The sequence below is a fragment of the Arachis stenosperma genome, chromosome 9, assembly GCF_014773155.1.
Source record: "Arachis stenosperma cultivar V10309 chromosome 9, arast.V10309.gnm1.PFL2, whole genome shotgun sequence".
Classification (NCBI taxonomy): Eukaryota; Viridiplantae; Streptophyta; class Magnoliopsida; order Fabales; family Fabaceae; genus Arachis; species Arachis stenosperma.
In genome coordinates, this window is record NC_080385.1 from 10,754,584 (window position 1) to 10,768,516 (window position 13,933).

The window sequence follows — 13,933 nt, forward strand, 5'->3', positions numbered from 1 at the left end:
TTTTACCATTTCTTCAACTCCAAAAAATTTTGATGAAGTACTAATGCATGATATTACATGTATACTGTAATTTTATTATAAAGTTATTCTAATATCAATATCTTATAGTATATAAATTTAAAGTTCCATTAGATAAACCTAGATTAATTACAAGACAGAAAATAAATAGCTAAACCAAAGTTTATTATTATTATTATTATTATTATTATTATTATTATTATTATTATTATTATTATTATAGTTTTTTTTGTTGAAATTTACATAGACTCTAAATAAGTACCACATCTTGTACGGTTTTATTTGGTATATTGTAACTAGTACATCTTGTATGAAATAAAATAAAATAATACAAATTAAATAGAATATAAAAATAAATAAAATAATATATTTAATGAAACAAAAGTTAGAACATGGTTAATTATAATAAAAAATAATTTTCATAGCTCCTAAATATCACAAAATAAAAAATAATTTTGTATTATTTTAATAAAAAAATACTTTTGAGTGTCTCTAAGTACTCTAATAATATCAATTTTTTATATTAAAATACAATTTGAAAATTTTAAATTCTGCATATTATTTTAATATAATTATTTATCCTTACTTAGTGGAGCTTCAGTCATTATTGATATCCATTGATTAGTTTCGGCCTTTGATTTTTCTTATTTTAAAGACAAGTAGAACTAATCCAGATTTAATGCAAAAACAAATTTGATATATGATTTATAGTCAGAAGAACATATATCTAAATGAGAAGTCTTTGAAGTGAACCATTGTAAAAAGAAAAAAAAAATAAGAAATGAAAAAGAGAAAAAGATTAAAACAACCTGTAGTTTAGGGAGAGAGCTGGGATTAAATAAAAAAAAAATAAAAAACTAAATTTTAAACTGCTGCTAAGTGCTAAAAATAATGGAGATTTCTTGATCATAAACGTACTAAAAGATTTTTTTTGGTGACTTAAAAAAAATAAACAACAACAAAAAAATAAATAAGAAACTGTTTAAGAAAGACAGTTCCGTTGAATACTACTTTCAAACTCCTTATAAGGCAACGAAAGCTCTACTTGGGGAGAAAGGGTCCTCATTGTAGTCTTCGCCATGATGTCTGCTACTGTATTTGCATTTTTCAAAATCAACTGAAGATCAGCACGCCATTTCCAAGACATGATATCTCGAATTTTTAACACCAAAGGATCAATAAGCCCAGAGCAATCCTGTAAATTATTGACCATAGTAAAAGCCTCCACAGAGTCTGTTTCACATAGTCTGTCCCATGCTAAAAGAAAGCCTCTCCAAATAGCAAACAACTCTCCTTGCAAAATGCTACGACTCTCAATTGTTCCCAGACAGCCTCGTTGCCGCCTTCCCTTCCAATATCTGCTAACACAAGTAAAACCAACTCGAGCACCATTGCCAGGATAGCTAGCATCACAATTAATCTTAAAAGTACCCACTGAGGGGGAATCCAAGAGCCACTAATGGTGGAGGAGATAGATAGTCGTTGCAATTCAAAAATATTTCAGAGCTTCTTTTCCAAGGACAAAGCCATACCAATTACCTTGTCTGTGGTCCAATCCTCGAACGCCAAATCGACCAGAAAAAAATCTAAAGGGGCGCTGTTTGCTGTTATGTAAGAACCAACTCATCAAATCCACTGGTTGATCGAAGATCCCTAAAACTTGCCAAACTAGTTGGGCTTTTGGACAATCCCAAATACAATGTAAAACCCATTCCTGACCTGACAAACATCGTGAACAGCTATCCGTGTGCAAAATGCCCCTCATAAAATGAAATGCAGCAATAGGAAGAGCCTCCCGAAGACATAGCCAGACCAAAAATTTGTGCTTTTCCAGAACATGTTGACGCCAAAGCCAAAGCCAATTACCCCTATCCTCCCAACTAAACATCTTCTTACTTAGCCACAAATAACCACTACGAGCATCATAAACCTTTGAAGTCGCACCAGTCCAATACCAACCGACCTCTGAACCAGCTTGAACATCCGGGTTGTAAGAGTTAATGTTGCTCTGCAGAGAGTGATTCAGAGGAGAATAGATATTCTCAAGGTTCCACTGTCCAGATGACCAAAGGTCCAAGATCCTAAGATTCGAATCAGAAATGTGAACATAATCCATCTCCTGACATAGCCGTCCCTCTCTTCTCCATTTAGAAAACCAAAAGTTTTGTTCCAAAATAAATAATAGTATTGGATTTAAGATTTAAATTTTATTACTGTTAGCATATTACAAAAGTAAAAAATTTCAATTATTTTATTCAATTTTTTTAAAATAGATAATTTCATTCATGAAGTGAAAAAAATATGTAGGTATTTATATATGGAACAAAAAAAATTGGGAAACTCCCAATACTCTATTATAAAGGTAATATCATACAATAATATAACAAGAGAAATAAAAAAAGTAAAATGCTCATCAATTAGAAATTGTGGATTTGTTGAAGCTCTTTCTACAGTTTCAAAGTCCACGCCATTATCTCTTCTACATTAGTTGATACATTATCAAAGATGAACCTGTTCCTAGCCTTCTATAAGGACCAACTCAAAATCACCATCATCATCCTTTGAGAGGAGCTATTAGGTTGGGTACGTAAGATCCCATTCAAGTTCCACTCAACATAGAAATCAGAGTCTTCGATGCCCCTTCTAGCAGCCAGTAAGCCCATTTTGACCAAATCTCCATTGATTTTTCACAATAAAAGATGCAATGATTAATTGTTTGTGGAAATTATAAGCATCTTTGGAAGGTGGGTTGAATCGATGGGATGCGATGATGAAGCTTTTGCAGGAAGTTTTTCATGGAAGCCCCTCCAAAGAAAAATCTTAATCTTGGCTAGGATTTTCAACTTCCAAAGTTCTCACCACAAGTTTCGTTGTCTCATAATCTCTAGAAAAAATTCAATGGGAGGATGCGAGAACTCATAAGCCACACAGTATCCAGTACTCACTTCATACAAACTACTTTTATTAAGGACCCAATAAATTTTATCTTCTCCACCCTCCCATTGTTGTTGCTAGTACAAGTTGACTAGTGCTCTCAGAAAAAATGCTTCTAATTAGAATTTGATTCCACATACCATTAGAAAGTATTAAGTACTTGACCATCAAAAGTGGTTAATTTTGCAGATTGGAAGCTTCAGATGGAGGGACAACAAGGATGTGGAGGAGCAAGCTAAGGATCGCTAAAGATTCAGATACTGGACCCATCACCAACTCGCCAAACCAACCCATTTTCAACAACCTTACGCTCTTCCAATATGCTACGCCACCCCCACGAAGGTACTGCTCCAATCTCTGCATTCGTTATAGAACTATATCGAAAATATTTACCTTTGAGGAGTCTAGATAGGAGTGATTGTGGTGGAGAGACAACTTTTCAAGGTTGTTTTGCTAATAATGCCAAATTCTGAGCCCCTAGATCCTTAAAACCTAGTCCACCTTTTAATTTCGGTCTTGTTATAATATCCCAATTAACCCATGTCATTTTTCACTCTATACCTTTTTTACCCCCACCAAAATTGGGAGAGTATGTTGTGAATCTCCCTAATTAAAATGTTAGGAAGACAGAAACATGATAGTAAATAAATTGGAATAGCCTCCTCAACAGCTTTGATTAGAACATGCCTACCTACAGAGGAGAGAAGTTTTCTTTTTCATCATTGAACTCGCTTCCTCACCTTATCCTTGATTTCTCCGAAGGTGGTTTTTTTTTTATTTTTGGACTGTAGATGGAATACCCAAATATTTATCCTGTGAACCAATATGAACAATTTTCAATTTCTGAGTCAGTAGTAATTGAGCAGCAGGAAGAGTATTATTACTAAAGAATAGAGCTGATTTATTCAAATTAATTTTTTGGCCACTGAATCCTTCGTATGGCTGAAGAAGACTGAGAATATTTTCACAACTATTTTCTGACGCTTTACAAAAAAGAATTTGAGTTATCTGCAAAAAATAAATGATTAACAGTAGGACATCTTCGGTTGATCTGAATACCTTCAATAAGACCATTTTACTCTGCCTTATTTAGTAAAAAGGATAATCCTTCCGCACAGGAAAAAAAAGGTAGAGAATAGGTCTCTTTGACGGATACCTCTATTTGGTTTAAAAAAATCAAAAGGTTGACCTTCAACAACGACAGAGTAAGAAATTGTAGTCACCACCTCTTGTATCCAACCAATCCACCTAGATTCAAATCTCAATTTCTCCAAAATGAACAAAAGGAAATGCCACTCAACACGATTATAGGTTTTGCTCATATCCAATTTAACAGCCATTTCAGTCGGTAGGCCCCTCTTCTTTGTCTTTAGATAGTGCATACATTCATGAGCGACTAGGACATTATCTGAAATCAATCTACCCTTAATAAAGGCACTCTGATTAGGGTTGATCAGCGAAGTCATAAATTTCCATAGCTGATGGACTAGTACTTTAGAAATATTCTTATACACAACTGAGGAAAGGATAATGGGTCTAACCTGTGTCATATCCTTTGCATCAGGAATATTAGGAATGAGATAGATTTGTGTATGATTGAAATTCTTGAGTAGTCTACCACCGACAAAAAAACTGCGAAAAACCTTAAAAACATCCCCCTACTAAATTCTAATAAAATTGAAAGAATTTAGCCGTAAATCCATCATTACCAAGGACATTTTGGAGGTGAACACTAAAGACCACACGTGTTACCTCATCAAAACTGATTGGTCTAGTTAATTTTCTATTCATGGTTGCTAAAATTTTGGTCTCAAAATCTTCAAATGCATGTGCAGGATTAGCTTGGCCAATCGATGTGAAGATATCCTTGATGTATATTTCAGCTACTTGTGTAATTTTCTTACGGATGGTAGCATACGTACCATTATTCTTTTTTAGTTTCTAAATTTTATTTCTTCGGATTCTGTATTGGAATAATTGGTGAAAGAAACTTGTATTTCTGTCCCCTCTTTTAGCTACTTTACACGAAATTTTTCCCTCTAATAGCTTTTCTCCTTAAAGTAAGCATCTTCAAGTTTATTTTCTAATACTTCAATTTGTTCTCCTCCTATACTACCCTCCTCTCTGATGATTTCAAGATGAGATGTGAGTTCACCAATGTCCTTCTTCGAATTAAATTTGTTCTGTTGTTTCCATTGAATAATACAGTATCTATAATGCTTCAATTTTTGAGCCAAAACAAATATTGTTGAGCCATCCACCCATTCTTTCCAAGCTTCGATGATAATTACCTTAATTTCTTCTAAACCACACTACCTCTTCTAAAACTTAAACCTCCGTTTAGATTTTCTATGATCGAATTTGTATTAAGGAGGATAAGCGCATGATCTGAACCGTTTTCTATGAGTTGAGACAGCAAGGTTGACAGAAAATGATCCATCCACTCACCATTTGTAAGTGCACAGTCAAACTGCTCCCTAATATGGTCTTGCCCTCTTTGCCTATTAGTCCAGGTGAACTTTCTCCCAATCATACCCAAGTTCTTCAGTCCACCATCATCAATAAAATTCACAATTTCAGAAATAGATGAAGCTGATTCTAACCCTCTCCTTCCTTCTCATTGAGGCTTACTATAGCATTAAAATTACCCATAATTACAACATTTCCAAGGAAATATTGTACTAAAGAGAAAAATTCTGTGTATTGGATAGATCGAATCCCATCTAAACTATTTAAATGTACCCCAATCAGTCTCTAAGAACAGTTCAAAGCAGGATCAGTTACCTTGACAACTATGAAAAATTCTTTTTCAACAAGAACCTCAACCTCAACCGCTGTGCCCTCTTTCCATGCTAAAGCCAATTCACCTGCTATATCCATAACAATAATCTAATCCGTAAAATGACAAGATTGCAACTTACTTTTCACTAGACGAGATTGATTTTTTGTTTCACATATAAACACAATATTGAGGGAGTGGGATTGGCACGTCCCTTTAAGGTTATAAACTGTCAGAGGTCTCTCCAAATCCTGACAGTTTTGTGAAAGGACTCTCATAGCGAATTAAAAGAAAGGAATAAAGAAGAGAATAAAAAAAAGAATTGACAAAGTCAAACATTGACCTAGACGGTACATGAGCTCTATTTTAGAAAAAAAAAAAAACTCTAGCAGAAATACTCCTTGTACTCCATTTGTAAGTAATTTATGATTGATTTTAATAATTACTCATAAAAAATTCTAAACAATATATAAATATTTTATACTTTAGCAAAATTAAACTTCAAAAATAATTATTGTTGCAATTCACAACATTAGGGTTTATAATGATTTTATAAATAAAATTACTTTTTTTAAAAGATAACTACTATCCAAAATAAATAATAGTCCAATTAAATTTTAACATATGAAATTTTTAGATTGATTTCATTCGATTTAGTAATGTATTATGTAATTTTAATCATATTAATTCGATTTAGTACTATAATTCGATTTAGTAATGCACCATGTAATTCGAATCATATTGATTCGATTTACTACTATAATGACTAATTCAAATTCAATGAATTCAATTTATATAAAATTATAAACGAAAATATATATATAATGTTATTTAATTTGAGACTTTCATGTAATATTGTTATGTACTAGGGTTATGCATGTATTTACCCTACAATTTAATTTTAACATATTTTATAAAATTAGCTTTTACCTAGAATGGATTAGACACAATAATCCAATAAGAGAAATCTCCACCTCGTTAACCTTCTTTTTCCATTGACCATTCACATTCAGACAACAAAAAATACAATTATCTTTCTTTTAGATAATAAGCTATGATGTGCGAATAATCAGAAAATTATCTCCAATTTCATTAACATGGTCCTTTTCTTTGGTCTCAACTATCAAGTCTCAACCTTTGCTTCATGATAGTGATTGTTTCCACCATTGAATTCGCTCTTTTCTCTTCCAACTCCTTCTTCTCATTTGATCGGATTTTACACAAACATGTTGCGTGCAGCATCATTTTCATTACTCTCATTCTCCAAGTTCAGCTTCTCTCTTCATATTGTTCCCTATGTTTTCCCTTTTCGCTTTCCTTCCTGTTCATGTTCAATGTCAAGCCTTCACTCTCATTCTGAACTCACATCCCCTCGCCATGTTGATGAAGCTGTTGATTCCTTCACTCGCATGCTCTCTGTGCGTTGCGCTCCATCTATCATCCAATTTAACAAGATTTTGGGGTCTCTTGCCAAGACGCACCATTTCCCAACCGCCATTTCCCTCTTTCAGCAATTGCAAACCAGGGGAATTGCGCCCAGCATAGTTACTATGAATATTTTAATCAATTGTTGCTGCGGTATGGGTCGGATCACTCTCGCTTTCTCTGTATTCGCCATGATTTTCAGGTTGGGTTTTCAGCCAAATACAATAACATTGACTACACTCATTAAAGGTCTCTGTCTCTGTGGTAATGTTGAAAAAGCAATGCACTTTCATCACAGAGTGCTGGCTCATGGATTTCACTTCAACCAAGTCACTTATGGGACCTTGATCAATGGGCTCTGTAAGACAGGACACACAGCAGCTGCTATTCAAGTGTTGAGAAAGATCCCACGGTATGGCACTGTTCCTAATCTCGTCATGTACAACACAATTATTGATAGCCTCTGCAAGGATACACTTGTAAGTGAGGCTTTTCATTTATATTCTGAAATGCTTGCTAAGGGAATTTCTCCTGATGTCATCACCTATAACACTCTACTTTTTGGATTGTGCCTTGTGGGTCAACTTAAGAAAGCCATTGATTTACTAAATCATATGATGCTGAAAAACATTACCCCAGATGTTCAAACCTATAATACTTCGATTGATGGACTATGTAAGGAGGGAAATATCAAAGATGCTAAGAGTGTGTTGGCTGTGATGACAAAAGATGCTGTGGAACCAACTGTGGTTACTTATAATTGTTTAATGGATGGGTATTGCTTGGTTAACAAATTAAACAAGGCAAAATGTATATTCGACACAATGGCCCAGATAGGAATGGCTCCTAATATCCAAAGTTACAATATTATTATTAATGGCTTGTGCAAAAGTAAATTGATGGATGATGCCTTGAATCTCTTTGAAGATATGCGTTGCAAGAACTTGGTTCCTGACACGGTAACTTACAATTCTCTAATTGATGGCTTGGGAAAATCAAGGAGAATCTCTTGTGCTTCAAAGCTTCTTGTTGAGATGCATAATAAAGGTCAACCTGCTGATATAATCACTTACAATTCCTTGTTGGATGCGATGTTCAATATCAAACAACTTGACAAGGCACTTATGTTATTTAATCAGATGAAAGAGAGTGGCATTGATCTAAATATATGCACGTATAGTATACTTATTGATGGCCTATGTAAAAGTGGAAGACTTATAGATGCAAAAGAGATTTTTCAAGATCTTTCCATTAAAAACCATCGTCCAAATGTGAGGACATACACTATTATGATCAATGGGCTGTGCAAAGAGGGCTTATTTGAAGAAGCATTGGCCCTGCTGTCGGAAATGGAAGACAATGGTTGCTTACCAAATGCTGTGACTTTTGAAATCGTTATTCGTGCTTTGTTTGAAAAAGGTGAGAATGACATGGCGGAGAAACTTCTTCGGGAAATGATTGCTAGAGGCTTATTGAATGGATGAAAAGAGATAAGATACATCAATTCAAATTAAAATCACATCTCTATTGTTGCTGAATGTGTATCATAGTTCTGTAAATTCTGTATCTGTTGGGTCAGCGGAATTTGGCAATGCCATAATATCAATACCACTGATGTCTTGACTATCTCCTTTTTATTCAATTAAGTTTAAACTTTCAATGTTTGCAATTGCTATCATCCTTTTTGATTCCACTATGCTTTATTGATTCTTTAGAGGATATTTCTCGTTGTAGCTTACAGGGTAAGTGTTTAAGATCTCTCTGTAGTAGCTGATAGTTATTTACTGTTATCCTATGAGACCATATATCTTAACTATTATCATGCTACAAACTAAAAAAACAAAAAAGAGGTTTACAAACATTTGCAAATCCATTTGCAAAAAGTTCCCCTGCCGTGCGCAGAACGAAAGTCAGAGATGTTTCATTATATATGATTGATGCTGCCAAGGAAAATCCTCACTTAGCTCAAAAACTACATGATGTTTTACTTGAAAGTGGTGTCATTGCTCCTCCAAATTTATTTTCTGAAATTTATAACGAGTTAGGCTCCCCAACTGAAGAAAAAGATGAACACAAACCAGAAAGTGGACAAGAGACTCAGGTTGATGAAAATCTCGGTCCTACTTTGCCTCACCACAGAGTTCACGCGAAAGGAAGTTCAAGCAGCCAGCCAGAGCACTCTAAGCCTGTTGAAGGCTTTAGGAATAAACCGCCTTCTTGATCCGAAGTTAGCAGCTGTACAACATACACCATCCCAGGTAACATATGGGAAAAATGTTCCAGTTGCGGCAGCTGCAGCAGCAGCTGCTGCGGTTGTTGCTACCTCTATGGTAGCTGCTGTCGCAAAGTCAAACACTTACTCGAACATTGAGCTTCCAGTAGCTGCAGCGGACACTGCAACTGCTGCAGCTGTAGTAGCAACCACTGCAGCTGTCAGCAAACAGTATGAGCAAGGCAGTCGAAGTGACGGACACATGGATGGCACTGGTTATGAGCCGAAGGGTACTGGTGATGGTGAGAATATTGTGGTAGGAGCAAATTCAGGTGATAGAATATCTGATAGATCTAATAGTAAGCAATGACAGTATAAAATCTGATTTTAAATTAGATGATGTTGCCGAGCATGACATTCCGTTGGAGGAAATCACACTGGGTGAACGTATCGGACTTGATATTAACTGTACTTTTCTCTATAAGATTTGGTTACATTCTTTTGTTAGATGGTGTTATTTATAATTTTATACATATAAATTCCCATATGATGACTAAAATTACATTTTGCTGGCCTATTTTTTGCATTCAGGATCGTATGGGGAGGTAAACCGTGGTGAATGGCATGGAACAGTGAGTTTTTTCCCTACTCAGGCATACATTCCATATCTATCTTACAATTTAAATTGTATTTTCAACTAACAAATTATAAAATGTAACTTTTTTCTTAACTGAGCAAGGCCCAAGAAATTTTTGGCTTCAGTTTCATTTTTACCCTTAACAAAAGTAATCAATACCTTATACTTGACTATCTTTTATGCTTGTCATTATTTTTTGTTGTGTTTTTCTGTTAGGCTGTAGGTTTTTTAATTCTTTCATTTACATCAAGTCTCTGCTTTGGTTTGTGGGAAGTTGCTGTAAAAAGATTTCTTGATCAAGATATATCTGGTGGAATCACTTGAAGAATTCAAAGGTGAGGTAATATTTCATTATTGGCTCCTTTTGTAGTTTCTACTCATGTTTATCTTTGTTGATGAATGATTTCATTTAGTACACATTTACAACTATCAGATGTGATTTTTATGCTCCATAATGACATATCAGAGAGCTGCAATACTTTATTTAGATTGTTATTGTATTTGTCCCAGGCTAATTTGAAATTTGGATTAAATACTTTGTCCTGTTGAATTGCCTTTTTTTTAGAAGTACTTGATGAAGATTGACCATTTCAAAGGTCTTTGATGTAATCCTTGTTTTATTTCTCCAACATTTTATAGCTTCTATTGTTGTTATATACTTCCATCTTGTGTGCTTCTCTCTATGAATAGATTTCCTAATGCAATTTGAGAATATAGTGGTGCATGAATGTATATATAAGAGAACATATATATATGGAAAGAATATATTAAATGGAGACTAAGAAGTAGGGTTAGCACATTGGAGTTATTTAGTTCTTGTAGTTGACTGTACTTATTCAAAAAAAGGATTTTGTTTAATTCTTTTATGAATGCCAAAACTAGTTGTGCATTTTCATGAATTTATATGATTTTACTGCATATTTAACATATGATGTAAGTTGCCATAGGTTCAAATAATGAAAAGACTGAGGCATCCAAATGTTGTTCTCTTCATGGGAGCAGTTACTCGACCTCCGAATCTTTCTATTGTTACTGAGTTTCTTCCCAGGTAACTTAAGGTTCCTTATTTCCTGAGATTCATGTGAGACTGTGGATTGCAAATAGATCTTAGTATATGGTACAGAATAGTGCTATGCAGGCCAAAAAGATTACTTCTAAATGAACATCTAAAATATGTGATGTATGCTGTTAATAGCTCAAATGTCAATTGAGAAGTAATAAGCAAAAATAAGATGAAATTTTCAGTTATTATTTGATTAATTTAGACACAATTTACCTTACTATATATTGTGTTGAACTCTTACACTTTTCCAGGAGTTTTTATTATTTTGATTAATGTTGTTCTGGAAGGATTACTTTTAATGACTCTGAAGTCTGATCTGTATATTTCCTATGCAGAGGAAGTTTGTACAGACTAATTCATCGACCAAACAATCAATTAGATGAGCGAAGGCGGTTGAGGATGGCCCTTGATATTGTAAGATTCTATTTTCTTTTCTTGCAATGTAGTTTCATTAAGTAAATCATTGCCATAATCAGTGAAATTCAGTTGATGTGACATATATCTCTTGAATCTTCAGGCCCGAGGAATGAACTATTTGCACAACTGCACTCCAGTGATTGTACACCGTGATTTGAAGTCACCAAATCATCTTGTTGATAAAAATTGGGTTGTGAAGGTGCCAACTAGTTGTCATGATTGAATTTTCTTGATAGCATGCTGAATGCTAACTGTAGATATGGTTTTTTTTTTTTCACTCTTTCTTTTTCTTTCGAACAGGTATGTGATTTTGGCTTATCAAGAATGAAGCACAGTACATTCCTTTCTTCCAGATCAACTGCATGAACAGTAAGCTGCCATAACCCTCATTTCTAAGCTCAAATACTGTGTCATACCCTCTGCCTTCCAAATTATTCGTTCTTTGGTGCTCTTGTTTTTCATTTTGCTATATATTTTTTGTTGACTAGATCAAATCAAAATCAGATTCCTAATTTCTTTTATGAATCTTTTTTGTAAATAGAATTAATTATAATATCTTTTCCTTTTTAGTTTAGCTTAACTTTAGGGATTTTATGATTAGAAATTTTTTTTTTATTTTAAGCTAGTATTTTTCCCATTTTCTAGTTATTTCTATTTCTGTAATTTCTCTATAAAGAGGATGATTCCCTGTACATTTAATATAACATAATATTCAAACATTTCAAGTTTTTTATTTTCGTTGTGTTTTATATTCTTTTGAAGATATATAAACATACACAAATGGAGGCACTTGCTATTATCTTTTAACAAAAAATTTGAAAAGTCAGGAGCTTCTTGCCACTTAAATATTCATTATGTTTTGCATTTTATATTAATCCGTTTGTGATGATGAATACCTATCTTCAGCCTCAGCTTATGATATGTTCAATTTATAATACAATTACTATTGCTATGGGCCAAGAAAATGTCAATTGAATAAGGTTTGAGAGAACGAGAGAAGGAAGAAAACACAGAGAGAGAGAAAGGAAAATTTAGAGAGAAAGATAGGAAATGTATGGTCTGCATTACTAGTGAGCTTATCGCTAATCTGGGCTTATATATAGAGAAGAGTAGCTTGGTGTGCAAGCTTGTACAAAAGGTAGAACAGTCCCTTCATTCTTAAGTTAGTTATAATATCTGTAACTAACTTACAGCTGTCCTTTCTTAGCTGGCACTGTTCTAACAGCCAACATTTCTCTCGTAACTAACTCTTGTAACTCTTGTCTAGACTTTACCAACTCACTCTATTATGATTAATGGTCTTTGGTAACAAATGATCAAATGTTTTCTAATTTTGTTGAGGCCTAAACATGAAATTGTTGAATTTTGCTTGTTACAATTAAATCTACTAGAGTTATTGTTTTATAAGAGTTTCTGGACAAAACATATAAAGACAGGATATAGAGATAATTGTGCACATTTTGTCTTAGGGAAGATAAATTTTGTGCATATCTGTATGTCTCCTTTTCAAATAGGTCTGTATCCTCTAGTGTTTTTGTGTTTGTTCTCTGATAATTGCCAAATGGGGCCTTAGTGTAGCTACATGCTTTTCATCTATAACTCAATCTCCTCTCTTTCATATGTGTGATCAGCTCCGATATTCTGCACGTATTTAGTTTTGCTCCGAAGGCCTTGTTTGGGATTGCGATACATTCGTTTTTAGAACATGTTGCCGGCCGAGTGGATGGTGCCTGAAGTGTTAAGAAATGAACCTTCAGATGAAAAGTAAGCTTGGTTATCCTCGGTTTTTGTCATTAAATTTTTCTTTATTTTGCTTTTGGAGGTACTCTGTTTTCCTCTCTAACCTGAATCATCTGGCATAGGGAAAATTAAATTTGAATTTTCATTACATATAACTATTGTTCTTTGGCTTCCTTGTCTCGTTGATCTTCTCATTGTCTTTGCCACCCTTTTAAGCTCTTCACAATTTATGATTATGCCAAGTGGTGATTGGATATCCAGGTGCGATATTTATAGCTTTGGAGTCACATTATGGGAGCTCTCTACTTTGCCACAGCTAACCATATCTTTGTGCTTATATGATTAAGTAAAAGTATTTCTAAAATACAGGTGTTAAGATTTGAATTTTAAGTATAAGCAAATGTCTAGAATATTAAGGAAGAAAATAGATATGATATAATATACTTTATTATGATTTAAATCCTATTAATCTGAAGTCACCAAAAAAAATCCTATTAATCTGACTTTGTTTTTCAATTTAGTCTAATTTGTTTCAAACAATGGTTATTTGTATTATATTAATTTGAATTTTTTTATAATATAATACCATTCAATTCAAATTATTGTAATTTAAATTGAATTAATTTATTTAATTTAAAAAATAATTTAAAATTCAGATAGGCATAATTTAAATTAAAAAAAAATTTAAATTTTAAAAAATAAAAAATT

General features: G+C 33.6%; 1 protein-coding gene and 1 pseudogene across 1 annotated transcript; both read left to right on the forward strand.

Moving 5' to 3' along the window:
- Window positions 1–6,973: 6,973 nt before the first annotated feature.
- LOC130948493 (putative pentatricopeptide repeat-containing protein At1g12700, mitochondrial) lies at window positions 6,974–8,834 on the forward strand. Its single transcript, XM_057877242.1, has 2 exons — window positions 6,974–7,358; window positions 7,455–8,834. The coding sequence occupies exons 1-2, from the start codon at window positions 7,066–7,068 to the stop codon at window positions 8,638–8,640; spliced, it is 1,479 nt and encodes a 492-aa protein (XP_057733225.1). The 5' UTR covers window positions 6,974–7,065; the 3' UTR covers window positions 8,641–8,834.
- A 159-nt stretch (window positions 8,835–8,993) lies between these two features.
- LOC130949042 (probable serine/threonine-protein kinase SIS8) lies at window positions 8,994–13,616 on the forward strand (annotated as a pseudogene).
- Window positions 13,617–13,933: the final 317 nt, after the last annotated feature.

Bases quoted from the DNA above. Each gene is read 5' to 3' on its own strand.
- LOC130948493 (XM_057877242.1), top strand. From the start codon at position 7,066: ATGTCAAGCCTTCACTCTCATTCTGAACTCACATCCCCTCGCCATGTT. The intron at 7,359-7,454 runs GTTGGGTTTTCA...CTTTCATCACAG, and splicing joins GTATTCGCCATGATTTTCAG to AGTGCTGGCTCATGGATTTC.